The sequence below is a fragment of the Manis javanica genome, chromosome 1 (genome assembly GCF_040802235.1).
Source record: "Manis javanica isolate MJ-LG chromosome 1, MJ_LKY, whole genome shotgun sequence".
Lineage (NCBI taxonomy): Eukaryota > Metazoa > Chordata > Mammalia > Pholidota > Manidae > Manis > Manis javanica.
The window spans coordinates 8501320-8526572 of record NC_133156.1 but is presented as its reverse complement, the minus strand read 5'-3'; the positions used below and the strand labels follow the sequence as shown (position 1 = coordinate 8526572).

The 25253-nt window shown below is 42.6% G+C and overlaps 1 protein-coding gene across 1 annotated transcript; it reads right to left on the bottom strand.

Annotated features, from left to right (window-relative positions):
* Nucleotides 1-13925: 13925 nt before the first annotated feature.
* On the bottom strand, nucleotides 13926-22274 carry LOC140850724 (uncharacterized). The gene is made up of 6 exons (XM_073242154.1): nucleotides 22083-22274; nucleotides 21727-21890; nucleotides 21270-21655; nucleotides 20544-21227; nucleotides 17903-18072; nucleotides 13926-15092 (listed from the first exon to the last, which is right to left on the bottom strand). The coding sequence occupies exons 1-5, from the start codon at nucleotides 22272-22274 to the stop codon at nucleotides 17906-17908; spliced, it is 1593 nt and encodes a 530-aa protein (XP_073098255.1). The 3' UTR covers nucleotides 13926-15092; nucleotides 17903-17905.
* Between the last annotated feature and the right edge of the window lie 2979 nt (nucleotides 22275-25253).

The window sequence follows — 25253 nt, the reverse complement described above, 5'->3', positions numbered from 1 at the left end:
TTGTATTACCCTACAAAAGAACATTTTTTGTGAAAACATATTCTAGTTGAGTTTTAAACTTCTAAGCTTAAATGACCTAAGACATATACTCTAATGCCTTAGTGGGGTCTCACAATTACATGAACGTTATATACAGTTGGGTAACATTCTGATCACTACAAAGTTATTGTTTTTCCTGGCTTCAGCTGAGCCAGTAACCCAAATACTGAGATTGATCTACATATAAGGAATGAGTTGGGGTAAAGAAAAACATGCATGTCAAGAGTTTAGATTACAAAAGTTTGTTTACTCATTTATTCTGGTAGGTCCTAAATTGCCAACATCTCTAACCATCTGATTAGGTTTCCATGAACGGACTCGCTGACATTCCATGAGTCATCATCAATATAGCATAGGGATTTCAACGTCTTGTAAGGGAATGGTTCCCTAGAAAGGACCTTTAAATGTCCATTTAACTGTCTTGCTTGTCTAATTAAAACACACCAGGGACTCATCAGGGGGTGCGGAGCCAGGATGGCGGCGTGAGTAGAGCAGTGGAAATCTCCTCCCAAAAACACATAGAGCTATGAAAATATAACAAAGAAAAATCTTCCTAAAATAGAGACCACAGGACACAGGACAACATCCAGACCACATCCACACCTGCAAGGAACCAGTGCCTTGCGAAGGGGGTAAGATACAAGCCCCGGCCCGGCGGGACTCGAGCGCCCCTCCCCCCGGCTCCCGGCGGGTGGAGAGAAACCGGAGCGGTTTTTTTTTTTTTCTTGGCGAGCGCTTTTTGGAAGCCTTAGAGGGACGGGCCCCCGTTGCTGGGGAGGCAGGGTGGCGGGACCGGTGAGCAGGTGCCTGGGAACGGCGCCGGAGGACAAAGAATATCCCGCGTTTCTCCCTGCGGGACCGGCGGGCGGGTGCCTGAGATCAGTGCCTGAGGACGGAGGAGGTCACGCGTTTTTCCTTTTTTTTTTTTCTTTCTCTCTTTTTGGCGAGTGCTTTTTGGAAGCCTTGAAGGGACGGGGACCCCAGTGCTAGGGAGGCAGGGTGGCGGGACTGGTGAGCGGGTGCCTGGGACCGGCGCCTGAGGACAAAGAATATCCCACGTTTTTCCCTGCGGGACCGGTGGGCGGGTGCCTGAGACCGGCACTTGAGGACAGAGGAAATCGCGCGTTTTTCCCCTTTTTTTTTTTCCTTTTCTGCGAGTGCTTTTTGGAAGCCTAAAAGGGACAGGGACCCCGGTGCTAGGGAGGCAGGGCGGTGGGACTGGTGAGCGGGTGCCTGGGACCAGTGCCTGAGGACAAAGAATATCGAGCGTTGCTTCCCTGCGGGACCGGTGGGTGGGTGCTTTTTGGAAACCTTGAAAGGACAGGGACCCTGGTGCTAGGGAGACAGGGCAGCAGGACCAGTGAGCGGGTGCCTGGGACCGGCAACTGAGGAAAAAAAAAAAAAATCGCTTGTTTTTTCCTTTTTTTTTTCTTTCTTTCTGTTCCCTCTCTCATTGTTGCTGTTGTTGTTTTGGTTTGGAGAGTGCTTTTTGGAAGTCTTAAAGGGGCAGGACAGGTCACTTAGACCAGAGGCAGGGAATCTGAGGATCTCTGGGCACTCTAACCCCCTGGGCAGCAGGGAGCACAGAGGCCCCTTACGGAGATAAATAGCCTCCTGGCCGCTCCCCATCCAACGGGGCTCCACCATTTTGGAGGAACAGCCCCAGCCAGGCCAAGCCCACAGCAACAGCGGAGATAAACCCCAAAGCAACTGGGCGGGAAGCAGAAGCCCTGTCTGCGCACAGCTGCCCAGCACAAGCAACTAGAGGTTGCTAGTCTCCCAGGAAAAGGCTACAAACCAACAAGAAGGGAAGCTCTTCCAGCAGTCACTTGTACCAGCTCTGCAAACTATCTCTATCACCATGAAAAGGCAAAACTACAGGCAGACAAAGATCACAGAGACAACACCTGAGAAGGAGACAGACCTAACTAGTCCTCCTGAAAAAGAATTCAAAATAAAAATCATGAACATGCTGACAGAGATGCAGAGAAAAATGCAAGAGCAATGGGATGAGATGCAGAGAAAAATGCAAGAGCAGTGGGATGAGATGCAGAGAAAAATGCAAGAGCAGTGGGATGAAGTCCGGAAGGAGATCACAGATGTCAGGAAAGAGATCACAGAAGTGAAACAATCCCTGGAAGGATTTATAAGCAGAATGGATAAGATGCAAGAGGCCATTGAAGGAATAGAAGCCAGAGAACAGGAACGTATAGAAGCTGACATAGAGAGAGATAAAAGGATCTCCAGGAATGAAACAACACTAAGAGAAATATGTGACCAATACAAAAGGAAAAACATTCGTATTATAGGGATACCAGAAGAGGAAGAAAGAGGAAAAGGGATAGAAAGTGTCTTTGAAGAAATAATTGCTGAAAACTTCCCCAAACTGGGGGAGGAAATAATCGAACAGACCATGGAATTACACAGAACTCCCAACAGAAAGGATCCAAGGAGGACAACACCAAGACACATAGTAATTAAAATGGGAAGGATCAAGGACAAGGAAAGAGTTTTAAAGGCAGCTAGAGAGAAAAAGGTCACCTATAAAGGAAAACCAATCAGGCTAACATCAGACTTCTCAACAGAAACCCTACAGGCCAGAAGAGAATGGCATGATATACTTAATGCAATGAAACAGAAGGGCCTTGAACCAAGGATACTGTATCCAGCACGACTATCATTTAAATATGATGGTGGGATTAAACAATTCCCAGACAAGCAAAAGCTGAGGGAATTTGCTTCCCACAAACCACCTCTACAGGGCATCCTACAGGGACTGCTCTAGATGGGAGCACCCCTAAAAAGAGCACAGAACAAAACACACAACATATGAAGAATGGAGGAGGAGGAATAAGAAGGGAGAGAAGAAAAGAATCTCCAGACAGTGTATATAACAGCTCAATAAGCGAGCTAAGTTAGGCAGTAAGATACTAAAGAAGCTAACCTTGAACGTTTGGTAACCACGAATCTAAAGCCTGAAATGGCAATAAGTACATATCTCTCACTAGTCACCCTAAATGTAAATGGACTTAATGCACCAATCAAAAGACATAGAGTAATAGAATGGATAAAAAGGCAAGACCCATCTATATGCTGCTTACAAGAAACTCACCTTAAACCCAAAGATAAGCATAGACTAAAAGTCAAGGGATGGAAAAACATATTTCAGGCAAACAACAGTGAGAAGAAAGCAGGGGTTGCAGTACTAATATCAGACAAAATAGACTTCAAAACAAAGAAAGTAACAAGAGATAAAGAAGGCCACTACATAATGATAAAGGGCTCAGTCCAACAAGAGGATATAACCATTCTAAATATATATGCACCCAATACAGGAGCACCAGCATATGTGAAGCAAATACTAACAGAACTAAAGAGGGAAATAGACTGCAATGCATTCATTGTAGGAGACTTCAACACACCACTCACCCCAAAGGATAGATCCACCGGGCAGAAAATAAGTAAAGACACACAGGCACTGAACAACACACTAGAACAGATGGACCTAATAGACATCTATAGAACTCTACATCCAAAAGCAACAGGATATACATTCTTCTCAAGTGCACATGGAACATTCTCCAGAATAGACCACATACTAGCTCACAAAAAGAGCCTCAGTAAATTCCAAAATATTGAAATTCTACCAACCAATTTTTAAGACCACAAAGGTATGAAAGTAGAAATAAATTCTTCAAAGAACACAAAAAGGCTCCCAAACACATGGAGGCTTAACAACATGCTACTAAATAATCAATGGATCAATGAACAAATCAAAATAGAGATCAAGGAATATATAGAAACAAATGACAACAACAACACTAAGCCCCAACTTCTGTGGGATGCAGCGAAAGCAGTCTTAAGAGGAAAGTATATAGCAATCCAGGCACACTTGAAGAAGGAAGAACAATCCCAAATGAATAGTCTAACATCACAATTATTAAAACTGGAAAAAGAAGAACAAATGAGGCCTAAAGTCAGCAGAAGGAGGGACATAATAAAGATCAGAGAAGAAATAAACAAAATTGAGAAGAATAAAACAATAGCAAAAATCAACGAAACCAAGAGTTGGTTCTTCGACAAAATAAACAAAATAGATAAGCCTCTAGCCCAACTTATTAAGAGAAAAAGAGAGTCAACACAAATCAACATAATCAGAAATGAGAATGGAAAAATCACGACAGACTCCACAGAAATACAAAGAATTATTAAAGACTACTATGAAAACCTATATGCCAACAAGCTGGAAAACCTAGAAGAAATGGACAACTTCCTAGAAAAATACAACCTCCCAAGACTGACCAAGGAAGAAACACAAAAGTTAAACAAACCAATTACAAGCAAAGAAATTGAAACAGTAATCAAAAAACTACCCAAGAACAAAACCCCGGGGCCGGACGGATTTACCTCGGAATTTTATCAGACACACAGAGAAGACATAATACCCATTCTCCTTAAAGTGTTCCACAAAATAGAAGAAGAGGGAATACTCCCAAACTCATTCTATGAAGCCAACATCACCCTAATACCAAAACCAGGAAAAGACCCCACCAAAAAAGAAAATTACAGACCAATATCCCTGATGAATGTAGATGCAAAAATACTCAATAAAATATTAGCAAACAGAATTCAACAGTATATCAAAAGGATCATACACCATGACCAAGTGGGGTTCATCCCAGGGATGCAAGGATGGTACAACATTCGAAAATCCATCAACATCATCCACCACATCAACAAAAAGAAAGACAAAAACCACATGATCATCTCCATAGATGCTGAAAAAGCATTTGACAAAATTCAACATCCATTCATGATAAAAACTCTCAGCAAAATGGGAATAGAGGGCAAGTACCTCAACATAATAAAGGCCATATATGATAAACCCACAGCCAGCATTATACTGAACAGCGAGAAGCTGAAAGCATTTCCACTGAGATCGGGAACCAGACAGGGATGCCCACTCTCCCCACTGTTATTTAACATAGTACTGGAGGTCCTAGCCACGGCAATCAGACAAAACAAAGAAATACAAGGAATCCAGATTGGTAAAGAAGAAGTTAAACTGTCACTATTTGCAGATGATATGATACTGTACATAAAAAACCCTAAAGACTCCACTCCAAAACTACTAGAACTGATATCGGAATACAGCAAAGTTGCAGGATACAAAATTAACACACAGAAATCTGTAGCTTTCCTATACACTAACAACGAATCAATAGAAAGAGAAATCAGGAAAACAATTCCATTCACCATTGCATCAAAAAGAATAAAATACCTAGGAATAAACCTAACCAAAGAAGTGAAAGACTTATACTCTGAAAACTACAAGTCACTCTTAAGAGAAATTAAAGGGGACACTAATAAATGGAAACTCATCCCATGCTCATGGCTAGGAAGAATTAATATCGTCAAAATGGCCATCCTGCCCAAAGCAATATACAGATTCGATGCAATCCCTCTCAAATTACCAGCAACATTCTTCAATGAATTGGAACAAATAATTCAAAAATTCATATGGAAACACCAAAGACCCCGAATAGCCAAAGCAATCCTGAAAAAGAAGAATAAAGTAGGGGGGATCTCACTCCCCAACTTCAAGCTCTACTACAAAGCCATAGTAATCAAGACAATTTGGTACTGGCACAAGAACAGAGCCACAGACCAGTGGAACAGATTAGAGACCCCAGAAATTAACCCAAACATATATGGTCAATTAATATTTGATAAAGGAGCCATGGACATACAATGGCAAAATGACAGTCTCTTCAACAGATGGTGCTGGCAAAACTGGACAGCTACATGTAGGAGAATGAAACTGGACCATTGTCTAACCCCATATACAAAGGTAAACTCAAAATGGATCAAAGACCTGAATGTAAGTCATGAAACCATTAAACTCTTGGAAAAAAACATAGGCAAAAACCTCTTAGACATAAACATGAGTGATCTCTTCTTGAACATATCTCCCCGGGCAAGGAAAACAACAGCAAAAATGAGCAAGTGGGACTACATTAAGCTGAAAAGCTTCTGTACAGCGAAAGACACCATCAATAGAACAAAAAGGAACCCTACAGTATGGGAGAATATATTTGAAAATGACAGATCCGATAAAGGCTTGACGTCCAGAATATATAAAGAGCTCACACGCCTCAACAAACAAAAAACAAATAACCCAATTAAAAAATGGGCAGAGGAACTGAACAGACAGTTCTCCAAAAAAGAAATACAGATGGCCAAGAGACACATGAAAAGATGCTCCACATCGCTAATTATCAGAGAAATGCAAATTAAAACTACAATGAGGTATCACCTCACACCAGTAAGGATAGCTGCCATCCAAAAGACAAACAACAACAAATGTTGGCGAGGCTGTGGAGAAAGGGGAACCCTCCTACACTGCTGGTGGGAATGTAAATTAGTTCAACCATTGTGGAAAGCAGTATGGAGGTGCATCAAAATGCTCAAAACAGACCTACCATTTGACCCAGGAATTCCACTCCTAGGAATTTACCCTAAGAACGCAGCAATCAAGTTTGAGAAAGACAGATGCACTCCTATGTTTATCGCAGCACTATTTACAATAGCCAAGAATTGGAAGCAACCTAAATGTCCATCGGTAGATGAATGGATAAAGAAGATGTGGTACATATACACAATGGAATACTACTCAGCCATAAGAAGTGGAAAAATCCAACCATTTGCAGCAACATGGATGGAGCTGGAGAGTATTATGCTCAGTGAAATAAGCCAAGCGGAGAAAGAGAAATACCAAATGATGTCACTCATCTGAGGAGTATAGGAACAAAGGAAAAACTGAAGGAACAAAACAGCAGTGGAATTACAGAACCCAAAAATGGACTAACAGGTACCAAAGGGAAAGGAACTGGGAGGATGGGTGGGCAGGGAGTGATAAGGGGGGGGAAGAAGAAGGGGGGTATTAAGATTAGCATGCATGGGGGGGAGGGAACAAGGGGAGGGTGGGCTGCACAACACAGAGAGGACAAGTAGTGACTCTACAACATTTTGCTAAGCTGATGGACAGTAACCATAATGTGGTTGTTAGGGGGGACCTGATATAGGGGAGAGCATAGTTAACATAGTATTCTTCATGTAAGTGTAGATTAAAAATTTAAAAAAAAAAAAAAAAAGAAAGAAAGAAAGAAAGAAAAGGGGGATTACTCCTTAACAGGATAAAACTATTGGTAAATCAAAGATCAACGCATGCTTTAAATATCCTTAATGTTGATCACTTAAAGGGTGTCAAATGATCAGCTATTGAAGTACTCTTTTCTGATAATATTCCTTTCTCTTAATTTAAAAAAAAAAAAAAAAAAAAAAGCAGTTACTGTGTGCTGACCTCCAATGAGTTCTGCACAGTGGTATAGAGGGCATGTCAAAGTGTGGGCAAAGGGTCTGTTTGTTTCTATGCAGAAGATCAAGGCCTAGCTTGGATACCCAGAAAATGAACTAAGATACGATATGAGGAGGAGCTTCCGGCATCAGCACTCTCTGGAGGACTTGTGCCGGGGGATGATCATCAAAAAGCCTCCACAGGGATCCGGACGATGCTGCCGTTGTGGCTGCATCCAGCCCACCGTCTCCTGGACTTGCTATAAGAATGAGGAGGGAGATGTCTAGGCTGGCATGTGCATACAGTGAGACAACGAATTTGACCGGATCTGTACTGTTGGAACTCAACCAGGAGTTGGGAGGGGTGCAAGTTGTAGCACCCCAAAATCTCATGACTATAGACTATCTATGGTTAAAAGAACATATGGGATGTGAACAGATCCCAGAAATGGGCTGCTTTAATTTGTCTGATGGTTCAAGTACAGTTGGACAATATCCATCATATCATAGATAAATTTTCACAAATGCCTAGGGTGCCTAACTGGTTTTCTTGGCTTCACTGGAGATGGATGGTAATTATAGATTTGCTTTGTTTATGTCACTGTATTCCTATTATGTTAATATGTGTGTGCAAATTAGTTAGTAGTTGAAAACCTATACATACTTAAGGTACTATACAAGAAGATATGTCAAAGAAATAATCAATCCTCCCAAGTTTCCTTCATATGCTACATCTATAGCTTTTCTTCTTCCTTCCTAATTACAACCCTTAAATAGAATTCGTGCCTCAGATCGAATTTACCGAGTATCATAATTCCTCCAGGTGGTAAAGATACCTCGAGACAAATGCTGGGCATAGAAGCCACAGGGCATAAATCTGCAAAGAAGTAAAAAGCTAACCTTTGCAAACAATATGGCTTCTCTCTCACTTACCAACTTTACATTTCCCTGTATGGCCCCGGAAGATGACTGGTTAGCCAGAGACGGGTAAGATTCCTCAAGGGAGGAACAACCTAAGACAGGCACAGTCGCAGGGGGGCCATCAGGTGAGAATTTGGGGATCAACAGAGGTGAGGCTCAGAACCTCACCCCCCCTGCTTTGAGAGAAATCTTCTGCATCCGTGGATGTCTTGCTGCCCTTGTCTAGCCTGGATTAATACTTAGTCCATAGGCACACACCTGATCATCTGATCATCTACATTTGCCTTCTTACAGCACTAAACTATGTTTTCTACCTTTATCTTGCATCTACCTACCACTTCAGCATTTTATTAAAAATAAAAATAATAATAATAATAGGAGAAATGTGGGATCAACATATAAATCAAGTACAAAAATCAAACGAATATTCATATTTGACCTGATTGTTTATAGGTCATATTGCATGATCAAAACCGAAAGTTTCTGTGATGACTGCCCTTGTACTGTTCACCATGTAAGAATTTATTCACTATGTAAGAATTCGTTCACCATGTAAGAACTTGTTCGTTATGCTTCAGAAGATTGGAGACTGACGAGAATTAGGCTTGAGATGGATTAATGATTGTACATTGAGCGTTGACCCCCCTATACTGAATTTTATTGTTGTTAACAACCATTTGATCAATAAATATGAGAGATGCCCTCTAAAAAAAAAAAAAAAAAAAAAAACACCAGGACTTGTCTAGTTTTCTCATTTGGATGGGGAGGTTGTTGGTGGTGATTAACATTTTCCTATATGGGACTCTGTAAATAAACTTGGGATTTGCATGTCTGTAAATATGGATTCTGATATGGTTGCTTTTATATTGTCCACTTAATTATAAAATTATCTATTTAATCTGAAAGGCTAAGCCTTTAGGAAAACTTTCAATTTAATCTGAAGTGATTTATTTTTAGGTTACTCAAAATCTTTGCATCCCATAAACATGGGCTTATCCATGGTTGTGAAATTGTTTTTGTTTTGGAGAATGTTTTTTAAAAAGAAAACTAAAAAACCTTTTACATGTGTATTTTGTATACACACACAAAAAAAAAACTCCAAATAAAAAAACTAAAAAATGTCAGTAGGCATGAGTGAAACACAAGTTCTCATTACTGACTAAGGAGATTTCCCCCAGCATTTAGAAAAACTGTTATCTAATGCAGAGAAAATAACATACCATGACATCAAAATGTTCTTTTCTGATAAAGGAAGCAAATACAGAAAGCTTTTTATTTGTTCAAAGTAACTGGTGCTATACAAAGGAGTCTTCAGAGTTTTTTATGTATAATATCATGTCATCTGCAAATAGTGACAGTGTAACTTCTTCTTTACCAATCTGGATTCCTTGTATTTCTTTGTTTTGTCTAATTGCCGTGGCTAGGATCTCCAGTACTATGTTGAATAACAGTGGGGAGAGTGGGCATCCCTGTCTTGTTCCCGATCACAGAGGAAAAGCGTTCAGCTTCTCGCTGTTCAGTATAATGCTGGCTGTGGGTTTATCATATATGACCTTTATTATGTTGAGGTACTTGCCCTCTATTCCCATTTTGTTGACAGTTTTTATCATGAATGGATGTTGAATTTTGTCGAATGCTTTTTCAGCATCTATGGAGATGATCATGTGGTTTTTGTCTTTCTTTTTGTTGCTGTGGTGGATGGCGTTGATGGATTTTCGAATGTTGTACCATCCTTGCATCCCTGGGATGAATCCCAGTTGGTCATGGTGTATGATCCTTTTGATGTATTTTTGAATTTGGTTTGCTAATATTTTGTTGAGTATTTTTGCATCTACGTTCATCAGGGATATTGGTCTGTGGTTTTCTTTTTTGGTGGGGTCTTTACCTAGTTTTCGTATTAGGGTGATGTTGGCTTCATAGAATGAATTTGGGAGTATTCCCTCCTCTTCTATTATTTGGAAAACTTTAAGGAGAATGGGTATTATGTCTTCTCTGTATGTCTGATAAAATTCCAAGGTAAATCCATCTGGCCCGGGGGTTTTGTTCTTTGGTAGTTTTTTTATTACAGCTTCAATTTCTTTGCTGGTAATTGGTCTGTTTAGATTTTCTGTTTCTTTCTGGGTCAGTCTTGGAAGGTTGTATTTTTCTAGGAAGTTGTCCATTTCTCCTAGGTTTCCCAGCTCGTTAGCATATAGGTTTTCATAGTACTTTCTAATAATTCTTTGAATTTCTGTGGGGTCCGTAGTGATTTTTCCTTTCTCGTTTCTGATTCTCTTGATCTGTGTTGACTCTCTTTTCCTCTTAATAAGTCTGGCTAGAGGCTTATCTATTTTGTTTATTTTCTCGAAGAACCAGCTCTTGGTTTCATTAATTTTGCTATTGCTTTATTCTTCTCAATTTGATTTATTTCTTCTCTGATCTTTATTATGTCCCTCCTTCTGCTGACCTTAGGCCTCATTTGTTCTTCTTTTTCCAATTGTGATAATTGTGACATTAGACCATTCATTTGGGATTGTTCTTCCTTCTTTAAATATGCCTGGATTGCTATATACTTTCCTCTTAAGACTGCTTTTGCTGTATCCCACAGTAGTTGGGGCTTTGTGTTGTTGTTGTCATTTGTTTCCATATATTGCTGGATCTCCATTTTAGTTTGGTCGTTGATCCACTGATTAATTAGGAGCATGTTGTTAAGCCTCCATGTGTTTGTGAGCCTTTTTGCTTTTTTTGTACAATTTATTTCTAGTTTTATGCCTTTGTGGTCTGAAAAGTTGGTTGGTAGGATTTCAATCTTTTGGAATTTACTGAGGCTCTTTTTGTGGCCTACTATGTGGTCTATTCTGGAGAATGTTCCATGTGCACTTGAGAAGAATGTGCATCCTGTTGCTTTTGGATGTAGAGTTCTATAGATGTCTATTAGGTCCATCTGTTCTAGTGTGTTGTTCAGTGCCTCTGTGTCCTTACTTATTTTCTGTCTGGTGGATCTGTCCTTTGGAGTGAGTGGTGTGTTGATGTCTCCCAGAATGAATGCATTGCATTTTATTTCCTCCTTTAATTCTGCTAGTATTTGTTTCACATATGCTGGTGCTCCTGTATTGGGTGCATATATATTTATAATAGTTATATCCTCTTGTTGGATGGAGCCCTTTATCATTATGTAATGTCCTTCTTTATCTTTTGTTACTTTCTTTACTTTGAAGTCTATTTTGTCTGATACTAGTATAGCAACACCTGGTTTTTTCTCTCTGTTGTTTTCATGAAATATCTTTTCCATCCCTTGACTTTAAGTCTGTGCATGTCTTTGGATTTGAGGTGAGTCTCTTGTAAGCAGCATTCCTGGTTTTTTATCCATTCTATTACTCTGTGTCTTTTGATTGGTGCATTCAGTCCATTTACATTTAGGGTGATTATTGAAAGGTATGTACTTATTGCCATTGCAGGCTTTAAGTTTGTGTTTACCAAAGGTTCAAGGTTAGCTTCTTTACTATCTTACTAACTTAACTCGCTTATTGAGCTAATATAAACATGGTTTGATGATTCTTTATTTCTCTCCCTTCTTATTCCTCCTCATCCCTTCTTTATATGTTGGGTGTTTTGTTCTGTGCTCTTCTTAGGAGTGCTCCCATCTAGAGCAGTCCCTGTAAGATGCCCTGTAGAGGTGGTTTGTGGGAGGCAAATTCCCTCAACTTTTGCTTGTCTGGGAATTGTTTAATCCCTCCTTCATATTTAAATGATAATCATGCTGGATACAGTATTCCTGGTTCGAGTCCCTTCTGTTTCATTGCATTAAGTATATCATGCCATTCTCTTCTGGCCTGTAAAGTTTTTGTTGAGAAGTCTTATGATAGCCTGATGGGTTTTCCTTTTTTTTCTCTCTGGCTGCCCTGAATACTCTGTCCTTGTCTTTGATCTTTGCCATATTAATTATTATGTGTCTTGGTGTTGCCCTTCTTGGATCCCTTGTCATGGGAGTTCTGTGTACCTCTGTGGTCTGAGAGGCCGTTTCCTCCCCTAGTTTGGGGAAGTTTTCAGCAATTATTTCTTCAAAGACACTTTCTATCCCTTTTTCTCTCTCTTCTTCTTCTGGAACCCCTATAATGTGGATATTTTTCCATTTTGATTGGTCACACAGTTCTCTTAATATTCTTTCATTCCTGGAGGTCCTTTTATCTCTGCATGAGCTTCTCTGCATTCCTGTTCTCTATTTTCTAGTCCACTAATGGTCTCTTGCATCTCGTCCATTCTGCTTTGAAGTCCTTGCAGAGATTGTTTTATTTCTGTATTCTCCCTCCTTAGTTCTTGCATATTTCTCTGTAAGTCCATCAGTATGGTTATAACATTTGTTTTGAATTCTTTTTCAGGAAGATTGGTTAAATCTATCTCCCCAGGTTCCTTCTCAGGGGAAGATGTAGAAGATGTTGAAGATGTCTGGGTTAGTCTTGTCTGGATCAAATTTTTTTGCCTTTTCATGTTGACAGGTGCAGTGGAGTGCTATTGACTCGTCTGTCAGCTGGAAGATTCAAGACTCTTTCCACTTGCTCCTGGCCTTTCTTTCCTGGGACAACTGCGACCCCTAGTGGCTTGTGTTGGGCAATTGCATGTAGACTGGGTCTCTGTATCTTGCCCGGCCAGTATGGAGGAAGCTCCCTAGCTGTGGGCGTGACCAGCCTCTGGCCGCTACTCTGCTATGGCGGGGCACTGGAGGGGTAACAGATGGGGGCTGTTTGGCTGTTTACCTCCATGAGGGGTCTCAGAGCTGTTGCCCAGGGTTAGTGTGCCTGGAGTTCCCTGCAATTTCCAGCTGCTGGACTGTGACCCGGGATGCTTCTGTCCAGTTGTGGGGTCCCTGTCCCTTTAAGACTTTCTAAAAGCACTCGCTTTTCTTTGTCCCAGGGCACCGACTGTGGGACCCACTCACAGGTCTTACTGTCCTGCTTCCCTAGTTTCCAGTACCCCACGCATGCACTGTGTCTGCACTCTGGTGCGGATGGCTAGGGCTGGGTGTTTAGCAGTCCTGGGCTCCCTCTCCCTCCCCGCTCCAACTCCTCTCCTCCCACTGGAAGCCGGGGGTGAGGAGCCTCGGATCCCGCCAGGCTGCAGCTTGTATCTCACTCCTTTCACCAGGCGCTGGGTTCTCACAGGTGTGGATGTAGTCTGGCTGTTGTCCTATGTCCTCTGGTCTCTCTTTTAGGGATAGTTGTATTTGTTGTATTTTCAAAAATATATATATTTTTGGGAGGAGATTCCCACTGTCCTACTCACGCTGCCATCTTGGCTCTGCCTCCTAGGATTGTTTTTTAAAGGTGTACATGTAAGTCCACTATTACCCAGCAGCTCCTAAATGTGTGCCCTGAACACTGGATTGTGAACACGTTATGCTCACAGGTACGTTATGCTCACAGGTGCATGTCTGCAAAGGTTACAGAGGAAGAGAGTTACATATACATGTATTTTGGGATATGAGTACAATAAAATACTTTGGAGCAGCGAAAATGGATACATTATGACCTCATGCATCAGTACAGTTAATAAGAAGCAGTTAGAAAGAGAATGCATACAGAATGCCATTTTAATAAAATTCTAAAAAATAAACTAAAATACATATTGCTTAGGGACATATACATTTGAGGTAAAGTAATAAGAAAACAAAGGAATTAAAAACAATATTCTAAATGTAACTATCTTTGCAGAGGAGATAAAGGTGTGTGATCATGGAGTCACATGCAGGGAATTTCACATCTTTATAATGTTCTATTTCTTTAGATGAACAGAAAAGGTCCAGATGTTCATTTTATTATTAGGCATCCTAGTACAAACTCATACACACATGCACACACACACACAGAACACATAGTCTTTTGTGTTATCAAGTATTTATAAAAACATGAAAAATGTTTTAAAAGAGCATACTGTGTGGCACCTAGGAAGCATTCAATACCTAATTAAAAGAAAATGAACAGTTGCTGTGTCTACTGTTCTGTAGAAACAGTGCCGTTCAGCCACCGGAAGATCTCCAGTGACATGGGTCTCGGGGGTCTGGGTCTCTGATGCTTTCCAGGTAGGACCCTAAGTATGTGGCTGGTCTCATCACTGCTGCAACTCAAGAGAACAAAAGGGTGTTTCTTCCTTAGTCAGGAGCTTGATTCATCTTTTACTCCTTTATTCTCTTCATTCATCCATCCATCCAGTCATTCATTCGGTACATATTGTAGTACCAACCAAGGTCTGGCAATCTCCGGACTTCACCTTTCATTCAGTCTTACGGTCTGAATCGTCTTAGGGTAACAGACGGATCAGCACATCACAGATCCGTGGGTGAAGTCCAGGCCGAGGTGTGCCTGCTCGCTCTCCCTTAGCTGCCCTGCCACCAGTGTGTGTTGGAATGGATTGTTCTAGATGAGAAGTCAGCTCTGGTTCACAAGCGTCCATAACATATGACTCACAAGCCTCTCCAGCACACTGGCAAGCTGGGTACCTGAAGCTCACAACTCACCTATGCTAAAACACGGAATATTTGTATGATGGGTACTTAGAGGACTTTATTAGGAGCTGGCTCTGACAGTAGAGAGGGTCTATGTATATTAGCTTCCTATTGATGCTGTGACAAATCACCACAAACTTAGTAGCTTGAAAACACAGATTTATTACCTACAATTCTGTAGGTTAGAAGTCCAGAAGGGGGGATCACACTGGGTCAAACAGGAAGGTGTCAGCAGGGCTGCATTCTTTTCGGGGGATGTCCCGGCCCGCGGGACGAACGTGGAGTGTGCCGGAGACGCCTGCAGAAATGAGACAAGCAAGAGACACAAAGAATGACCAGCAAGACAGGATGTCTGATCAAGCTGGTGAAGTTTATTGTTTACAGGCTCAATTTATACAAGTAGCAAGTAAGGGGTGGGTCAGGAGATAATTGGACCTTAGGTGGCGCTGGCGGGGAGGTGTTTTCACACATCCTCAAGGTCTCCCTATTTTCAGAGTGAGGAGTCTTGGCTCATCTTCAAGGACAAGATATGTTTTTGTGAGCAGATAACTTCCAAGGACTGCACCGGTTGCTCTCAAGCTTGTGCTTTCCCATGCTGCGTTCAGACGTGGGGAAAATCCACTTCCTTGCCCATTGCAGCTTCTAAAGGCTGCCTGCATTCCTGGGCTCATGGCCCCCCCACCACCATCAGCGCCAGCAGGGTCAGATCAAGCCCTTCTCTCTTAAAAGTACCCGACCTACTTCCGCCTCCCTTTCCACTTTTAAGGACTCTTGTGATTTCTCTGGGCCACCTGATAACCCAGGATCCTCTCCTTGTTTTAGGACCAGACTATGAGCAGCCTTAATTCCTCTTTGCCATGTAAGGTAATATATTTACTGGTTCAAGGAATTAGGACGCCGACATCTTTGGGGGTGGGGGAGGAATTATTCTACCTGTCACGCTATGGAACATCTCACATTACTGCCAAATTTTATCTCAAATTAGATAATCAAAAAGCAAAGTATCAAAATCATGTTCTCTCTACTCTGCAGGGAAATGAAGTACCCAAGTTGTGCCTTAATTTAACATCTACCTTTATAGAGGGTCCAAGTGTGTTTCGACAATATGTGTTTTTTAAAAACAATAATTGAAGTTCTTGTCCAGCACGTTATTCAGTGTTCTTTTCATGTAAAACACTACACTTCAAATTTTTGCTTGAGTTTAATTTCAGGAAAAGCTCTGCTTCTGCAGATGTATTCATCAAGTGAAAACAACGTGGCCTGCAGTGCTGCCTGCCCTACACTGGATGCCAGATAACTGAAGAGCTAAATCCATCCTGCTTTCTATTCAATAGTTTCTGTTTTGTTTTGGCTCTTAAAGAATTGTGAAATTGGATTTCTTAAGTTACCTTAACCACTCTAAGAGACAGTCATTTGTCTTAATAAATATAATAAAAGCATCTATTAATCATGTTAAAAAGATCACTTTCAATTACTTTTGAAAATTTTACAAGTGCTTGATCAGAATTCAGGATAATGTAATTAAGAAATACCAAGATTTCTGAGAATTTAGGCTACGTATGTATTCAGTGAATAATACATAATAAACAGTGCATGCTTTTATAGCATGTTAACCTAAATCCAGTGCCACTGACCTAAACACTACTAGGATGTTCTATGGGTTTGAGGCTCAACACTATTATCTGAGATGATAGAGAAAATCATAGATAGTATGGGACATGCTTCCTACTCACACTAAGTGTTCATTTAGTCATGTTTTGACATTCAAGCAATTAGGGATGATTAAGTCCTCTGACAGAGGCAGGAGCACAGTGCAGCCCGACAAACTTTCCTGTCTGATACTCTCTTAATCATTTCTATGCAACCTGTCCTTCAAGCGACCTGGATTCTTTACGGTTCCCCAAACTCTCTTTTTTATGCTGTGCTCTGCACGTACTTCCCGATCTTGTTTGTCACACTCGTGGACGTCCTCCCAGCCACTCCTAAATGCCACCTCCCCGTCCTGCCCTTCCCAATGCTGTCGCTCTCTTTTGAAACTCCACAGCATTTTGTTTCCATCTTACGGCTCTTATATATCTTGTTCTGTTCTATAATGCAAGTGGACATACACACAGACATACACACCTATTATGAGCTATCTGAATCATCTGTTTATATCCCCTCTTAGAAGAAAGTGCCTTTTCAATAATATGGACTCAAAAGTATTCATTGAGTTTAACTGCAGTATTTCTTAATTATATGTGTAACTTTTGTTTTAATAACAATAAAAACTATGCTACTCCTTATTACACTGCATTACATTTTATATACCAGATTATCTATAGTTTACCCAGAGGTTTGTTGAAATTCAAATGTTTAGTTTCAGATTCAACAGCTCCCTCTTGTGGCCCTTGAGGGATTTGGACTTGCTGGCTGCAAGAGTTAACAGTCAAGCCAGAATTTCAATTTATTTTTGGAACTTAAATTTCAAGTGGTTCTCAATCGATTTCAGTTTTGATGTTATAAAGCAGTTACCGGTGACTAGTAAATTTCATTTGGCATAAAAGTGCCGTTTTTATTCCAAGAATAAACATAAGCAGTTAGTCAAAATTACTTAAAAAGTTTCCATCTCAAATGACTATAAACCAGCTTGTAAAAAATAGTAACATATTTAAGGGTTAATAAATATTTCATTAAGGTTAGAAAGCAAGTTTTCAAAAAGTCACATATAGTTTTCCAGTGAGTGCATGAGAGTGAGTATATCTGAGAGCTCAGTGACCATACACAGCACTGTATTTTTGCTTTCTTCATAATTTAGAATATTAATTACAAATTAGTTAAAAGATTAAGCATTCTACCTATACAATCAAATGTTCAAGCTTGAAATGGAAAGACTTAAAGCAAGGAACTAAGTAAAATTCCAAAACATTAAACCCAAAAGTATAGCTCTTACTGAGGCCCAAACCCCTCAAAGCTATGGGCCGGGCGGTGGCGGGGGCGGTGGTTCATGGCAACAGGGAAAAGCTATTTGGAGGAGGCCTACTTCCGGCTGTTGGCGGGTCTCTGTGCTCTGACGGGGGCTTCCTAAGGCAGGAGTTGGGGGCAGCCCATTGCACAGTGAGGACTTACGCTTCAGTAAAAGTAACGTCTGAATTCTGATGTGCGACAAAGCTCCAGCCGGCCAGGAGACTCTACAGAAGGACTCCAGGGGAAGGGAGGCGGATGTCGTGAGCTCCAGCAGACCTCAGAGGCTCCACAGATGACAAGAAGAAAGACAGGGGCCGCACCCATATCCCTACCTGCGGTTCTAAGGCAGCACCATTTGGAAAAATTAAAAGTCTGTGTAATAGAAGCTTTTCCTGTATGAGGACTGTCTCTTTCCCCTGGGTTCCCACTGTTGCACAGACCTTCTCAGCTGCCTAGGATTCCAATAATCATTCCCAAACATGATTTTTATGAACAGATCTATAGTTTTCACCCTATAGTTGTACTTCTCAATAAAATCTGACCTCAGAGAAGCATTTTCATTAAGGACATTTCTTCTAATTGTGGAGGATGCACAAGAGAAGGAAAGAGAACTTCCTGTTTGGTCAGTTAGATACCCATTAGGCATCTGACATTAAAAAAAAGGTTTAGAAAGTATATAAATTATCACTAAGTAAAGAGATTGTTAAATAATAAGTTTACCAAACAGCAAAATGAAACAATGAAAAACATGTAGGAAATGGAACTGATTCTACAGCTGTGAAACTTGCAGTGATTATAACAGGATGTTATCAAATGCATTACAGTTTTTTCTTTTCTTCTTTTCTGTTTTTGGTATTATAACATTTATTAAAATAATGCTATGGGTTAATAGAAACAGCAAAGAATCAAAGAGTTAAAATGCAAGCTATGTAAAATCCCAACTAAAACCCCAAAGTGTCTAATGTACTCATTCATTAGCGAACTAAAAGCCCAAGAAAGACAAGACAACCAATAAAATAAAGTACTGGAAAACAATTGGCGATTTTCACTTACCAAAATTGTGGATTTTGCATTTTGTATCCTTTTTTCAATCAAGAAAAAAATTCTTTTTTGAATGTTATATGACAAACATATAAAACAAGAGAAAAATACATTATAAACTTGTAACAATGGCTGTAAATGCATTATCTTACGTTTCTCATAGGCGGTAGGTTGGTTACGGTACACAGCATAAAACTACTAAGGTAATAAAGAATAGACAAAAATACATGTCAGCTGTATGGTAACTTACAAGCGACACTCCCATCTACCGACGCTAAAAAAATTACATAATACTGTCAGAAAAAAAGGTTTAAAAACTACATATTTTAATATGAAATATATTCAATAAAGAATGACAATAATGCAAAGCAAGGCATTCAGAAATTTCAAAAGTCATGCTTTTTTTCAGTTGATCCAAAATCTTGTCAACTAAGTTTTCAAAAGTTTGTTCAGAGCTAACATTGTTCATAAATGTCACACATTTATTTCATACATTTACTTCCCTATAAAAGACCTTTGGTAAATATCTAAAATGTCCAGGTATAACAGAGATGAGATGAAACAGGATCAAATACTCGTATCATTTTTAAACTTACACTATCACCTCAAGGGTTTGAGTGTCACAAATTTATTCAATCAACCAGACAAAATTAAAATCAAAATGGCACAGCATATATTGTAAGTAAACCAAAACAACTGTAGATGTAACAGAAAGACACCGCAGTAGTACATTAAACCAGAGCTAGCTGAATACAAAACAATGAGTGTCTATTGCATAGTAAATAAACTGAAAACTTTTCCAAGTGAGACAAGATGATGGAAGTCACCACGCAGGTGCTCCCTGAGCTGCCTGCTGACCTCTGACTGTGAAGCTGTGCAGGTGTCAGAGGGGGCGAGCTGATGAGCTGGGGACCCACTGCCACTTGAGATTGGCCACATCTGGTCCCGAGCAGTTACTGATTATCTACTTAGGTGTTTAGATGGAGCTCTGTGCACAAACTGCTTCAACTACAAAACCGAACTTCATGAGAAACTGGAAGCTTACAACTCACATGTAGTTGAGTATTTATATGCACAATGATGCTTGTTTTTCACATTCTTTTCAAGTTAAAAAAAGTATGTGGGAGGGTGGTGTGGGGGACGTGGGGGCAGCTTCAGTTAAAACCAGCAGAGATGGATTACCCAAGTGATCTGGTGTATGACAGAAAGTCTGATTAAGTTTGGGTCATTTAAAAACACTGTTTTCCAGAATGAAAATAACGAAGTTTCACTTCTGTGAAAAAGTTTGCTAAGTATACTATTTTCTCCAGTTAATAATTAAAAAAAAAAAAAACCTTAACACCCCCAATCCCTTTTCCGAATGAAATAAAGCTCTGATTTTGTCTGTAAAGTGATGTTGGGATCACACATCATTTTCATTTCAGAATCCTTTGGGCTAATATTAAATAGCACAATAACCAAAGCGTTCAAGTATGACTTGGAAAGAAAGATGTTTTAAACTGTCAGGCAATAGAAAAGTTATCAAACATTTTTCACAATATCAAATTTAGCAAATTTGTATCAAGATAACGTGGCAAAAATTCTATAATTCAAACCATCAATTCATTCGGCTCCCCTCCTGTCTTCTTTCACATGCTGGGCGACGGAGGGACACGCATCAGCTTGTACTCTGAGGGAGGAGCTGATCTTACCAGACACTTGATAAATGACCATGAAGGAAAACAAGGCACTTTCTTTTCTTTAGACTTATTCCAGTACTCACGCAATAAAAAAGAAAGACAAAAAGGCCCTTCCAGTGGGGTCTCTGCTCTGCTCCGGGCGCCTCCCACCGCGGTCGGCCCGCGGGACCCTTCGCGGAGGGGCTCCCGGGCGGGCGCGCCTCTGCTCTGCTCCTCCTCCTCTGCATCCCTCACGGCGCCTGGGCCGGGGACCCTTCTTTGGCCTCCGGTTTCCGCTCCAAGCTGTTGAGCACGAGGTCCTCCAGGTCCCAGGACTCTCCCAACAAAATTTAAATCGGGATATTCCTTCCCAGGCACAGAAGTCCCTCCCGCACCTGAACAGCAGGCCCCGCGGCCCCGGGCGGCTCTGCCCGCCTCCCCCCGCACCGCCGGGGCAGGTGTCGGCGCGCCGGGCCCTCCGCCCTCCGCTCCGCTCTCCGCGCGGCGGCTGCTCACGGTGGCCGGAGACTCCGCGGGGGCTGGGCGGCTGCTCCCGAGCCGCTCGTCGGTCCTCGGCGGCGTCACGTCTCCCGGGGGCCTCGCGCCCCTTCCCTCCGTCTCCCCGCCCGCAGGCCCGGCCCCGCTGTCGCCGACCCCGGGGAGCACGGAGGGGGAGCATCGACCGCCGCCGCTCGGGACCGGCGCCCGTCCCGCTCCACCCCCGCGCCCCGTCCCGCTCCGCACGGCGGGGCGGCCGAGCCGCGTCGTCCCCGCGTGCGCAGGCCCTTCTCACCCGCGGCCCGCCGCGCTCCCGGCCGTTGGCTCAGCACCGCCCTCCCGGGGCTGGCGGGCGGGGGCGGATCTCCGTGGTGAGGGCGGGTCGGTGCCGGTCGGACAAGCCCCCTGGGAGGGGGGACGGGGAGCGGGCCGCAGGGCGGGAGAGGGGCCCTGAGGAGCGCGAGGAGCGCGGAAGGGCCGCCGGTGCAGGCCAGCGGGGATAGCCTGAGCGCTGGCCGGCCCCCCTGCCGGGGCTGGATGGGGGAAACAATGGTCGTCAGCAGGGACACTCGCCTGGGCAGCTGCGCAGCTGACCGCGGGAAGCGGAGCCCGAAGGCTGGTGGTCCAGGAAGTGACCCCCGGGGCCCAGGACTCAGGCAGGGCGGGAAGAGGTGCAGACAGACTCAGGGAGCCCGGAGGGGAGGGGGAGGCGGGGCTGCTGCGGGGAGGGAAGGGGAGTCCGCGCCCCCGGCGCCCTGGGCCCGGCCCCCGCCCCACTCGCCCTGTCACCGTCCCGCCTCCAGGGTCCCGGGGACGGCGAGCCCCTCACTGAAGAGCGGACAAGGCGGGGCCCGAGGGGGCAGAGCTCTTCTCCGGATCACAGGCAGATGCCTGCTCAGGTTTCCTGCCCTTCCAGAGAAGCCGCCCTTCCCGAGGCTGTGTTTCCGGGCTCCCTGCGGCACCCCGAAACGGCCTTGGCGTTAGTTCTCCCCTAAGGAACCCCAGTGCAAGTGATGTGTGTCATTCAGGGCAAGGCAGGCTCTTTCCCCGCCCCTGGAAGAAAAGCGCCCCAACCTTCCGAGAAAGAGGAGCCAGAGATTAAAGAGCCCCGGGCCCCGGAGTCCCCCAGGGACTAAGCTGCTCACAGCTGGGAGCACTTGCACGGAACTGTCCAGGAACAAACGTAACCAGACCTCTGCCCCCGGACGTTCCCGCAGAGCAAGTCGGTGTAGAGGAGGCTTGGGAGCGTCCCCACTAGGATTAGGCTGCAGCCGAAGCCGCCCCACGGACCGGGAGGAGGAAGCAAGCGTGCGGTGAGATGCACAGGCTGCAGGCATCTCTCGGCAGCACAAGACGTTAATCACTCCGAGGGGAGATGCACCAGAGCCTCTTAAACCAGCAAGCTTCTAGTAAGTTTTACCATGTTGGCAGAAAAAGACCTGCCTCCTTTACCACACGTTTCCCTTAAAGTGCACCCACTGGGGGAGGGGAGGCATTAGGAAACGGCCGAGGCCTGCGGGGTGAGGACAAGAGCAGACAGGGTGTCCCTGAAAGGATGACTTCACCGCTGCACCCAAGGCCCGCGGTGTAGGTGCCACACCTCAGCCTCCCGCTTCCCCTGGGCAACTCGTGTCCCCCCCGCAGCTGGGGAACCCGGGTAATGACGTGAGGGTGGGAGTCCCCATTACCTAGAGCTCCCTGGGGCCCCCCTGCCTGCAGCATTCTCCCGTCAGGGGCAGTCCTGACCACCGAGGGCAGCAGCGCCCGGCTTTCCTCGGCGGGGCGACTGAGGGGCCTTGGGAAGTAACGGGACCGCCCCGACGAGACCGAGGTCCCTGGAGGTGACGGCCTACCTTCCGAAGGACAGGCCTGGAACTCAATCAGAAAATAAATGTCAGATCTGATTATGTCACTGGACTCCAGTAGACACTAGCCAGGTGACATTTCACCCCCGCCTTTAGGGCAAGGCAAGAAGGGGCTTCTAAGTCAATAGTGACTATTCCACTCCCAAATCAAATTTCCACTAAGACATACATAAAACTGCACACAAATCTGCATAACTGCCCACCATTCTCAGGCCTGCAGGAATATGTATGTTGACACAAATCGCCCAGTGATAAATAAAATTCTGACACATTCGGGACCTACCACCTGGGTTAATAGCCATCTACTAAATCAATAATGTTTATTGTAATGATTTGTGAGGAAACATATTGATGAGCATTGTGGATAAAAAGGTAATGTGCTATATGTTCTGTCCCTTAGCTTTTATTTCTAGTCTGAAGAAAATGGTGGTGAGTGCCACCAGTCAATGCAGAGGAGACAGGCACTGGGAAATCTCCAAGAACGTGCTTTGCTAAGGGCTTGTCCATTGTTTCTGCTTAATCCATGATTTGCCATGAGATGGGCTATTTCTGTGATTTATTGGCTACACAGATTCTGAGACTAGCATTCTCTTTTCTTTTTAAATGTTTTATTAAGATATTATTCATATACACTCTTATGAAGGCTTTTTTGTTTTTCATTTTTATTTTGGTATCATTAATCTACAATTACATGATGAACATTGTTTACTAGACTCCCCCCATCACCAAGACCCTCCCACCTACCCCATTACAGTCACTGTCCATCAGCGTAGTAAGATGCTGTAGAATCACTACTTGTCTTCTCTGTGTTGTACAGCCCTTCCTGTGCACCGCCCCCCCCCCACCTACATTAAATTCCAGTAACTTTTTAAACTAAAAATAACTCTGTGACTTGAGATGTAATACAGAAATGGTTAGGGAGGGAATAAAATTGCTCTCAAGGTTGCTCACCAGGCAGAATTAGAATTATATTGATACTGATGTAGTTTTCTTGTTATTGAAGCAAAATTGGTATGTAACATGATATCCATTTATGGTGTAAAACTTAATAATTTGATTTTTGTACACAACAAAGTGATCACAGGTCTAGTTGGCAACCATCACCATTCCACTGACCACCTTTACATCCTCCCTCCACCTTTTGGTCCCCTTCCACTTTGAACCACCTCTCTGTTCTCTGTATCTGTGAGTTTGGTTTGGTTTGGTTTGGTTTTTTAGATTCCATACATAAATGAAGTCATGGTATTTGTCATTATCTGACTTTAATTTTACTTCACATAATAGCCTCAAGGTCCACCCATGTTGTCACAAATGGCCTATTTCCTTTTTTTTTTATGGCTGAGTAGTATTGCATTGAATATATCTACCACATTTTCTTACCAATCATCAATTGATGCACACATTAGATGTTTCCTTATCTTGGCTATTTTAAGTAATGCTGCAGTGAACATTGGGGCGCATATATCTTTTCAAATAAGTGTTTTCATTTATATCAGGTAAATATTCAGAAGCAGAATTGCTGAATCATATGGTATTAATTTTATGAGAAACTTCCATTCTGTTTTAATTTTTTGAGAAACTTCTATTCTGTTTTCCATAGTGACTGCACCAATTCATATTCCTGCCAAAAGTGTACAAGGTGTGAGGTGATATCTCACTGTGCTTTTGATCTGCATTTCTCTGATAATTTAGTAATGTTGAGCACCTTTTCTTGTAGCTGTTGCCCATCTGTATGTGTTCTTTGGGAAAATATCTATTTAGATCTTCTGCCCATGATTGGTTGTTTGGATTTGTTTTGTTTTCTTTCGTTTTGTTTTAGTGGTATGAGTTCTTCATACATTATGGATATTAACCCCGTACCGTATGTATGATTTGCAAATACTCTCACCCATTCGGTAGGCTGCATTCTCATTTTGTTGTCAGTTTCCTTGCTGTACAGACCTTTGTAGTTTCATGGAGTCCCATTTACTTATTTTTTCTTTTGTTGCCTTTGGAGTCTGATCCAAAAATTCAATGCCAGAACTAATGTCAAGTAGCTTAGCATCTGTTTTCTTCTAAGAGTTTTATGGTTTCACATCTTATATTAAGTCTTTAACCCATTTTGAGTAAGTTTTGTTTATGGTATAAGGTAACGGTCTCATTTGTTTTTTGTGTGTAGCTGTGCAGTATTCCTAACACCCTTTACTGAGGAGTGTGTCCTTTCTCCACCATGTATTCTTGGCTCCTTTGTCATAAATTAGCTGCCATATATGTGTGGGTTTATTTCTAGGCTTTCCATTCTGTTGTACTGACCTGTGTATCAGTTTTTTTAGGCCTATACTATGCTGTTTGACTATTATATATTTTAGTATAGTTTGAAATCACAGCATGAGACCTCTAACCTTGTTCTTCCTCAAGATTGCTTCAGTTTTTTTTGGGTCTTCTGTGCCTCGACACAAATTTTACAACTAT

Bases quoted from the DNA above. Each gene is read 5' to 3' on its own strand.
- LOC140850724 (XM_073242154.1), bottom strand. From the start codon at position 22,274: ATGCCTGCAGCCTGTGCATCTCACCGCACGCTTGCTTCCTCCTCCCGG. The intron at 21,656-21,726 runs GTGACAGGGCGA...CCCTCCCCGCAG, and splicing joins GGGACCCTGGAGGCGGGACG to CAGCCCCGCCTCCCCCTCCC. The intron at 18,073-20,543 runs GTGAGTACTGGA...TTAGAACCGCAG, and splicing joins TTGTCTTTCTTTTTTATTGC to GTAGGGATATGGGTGCGGCC.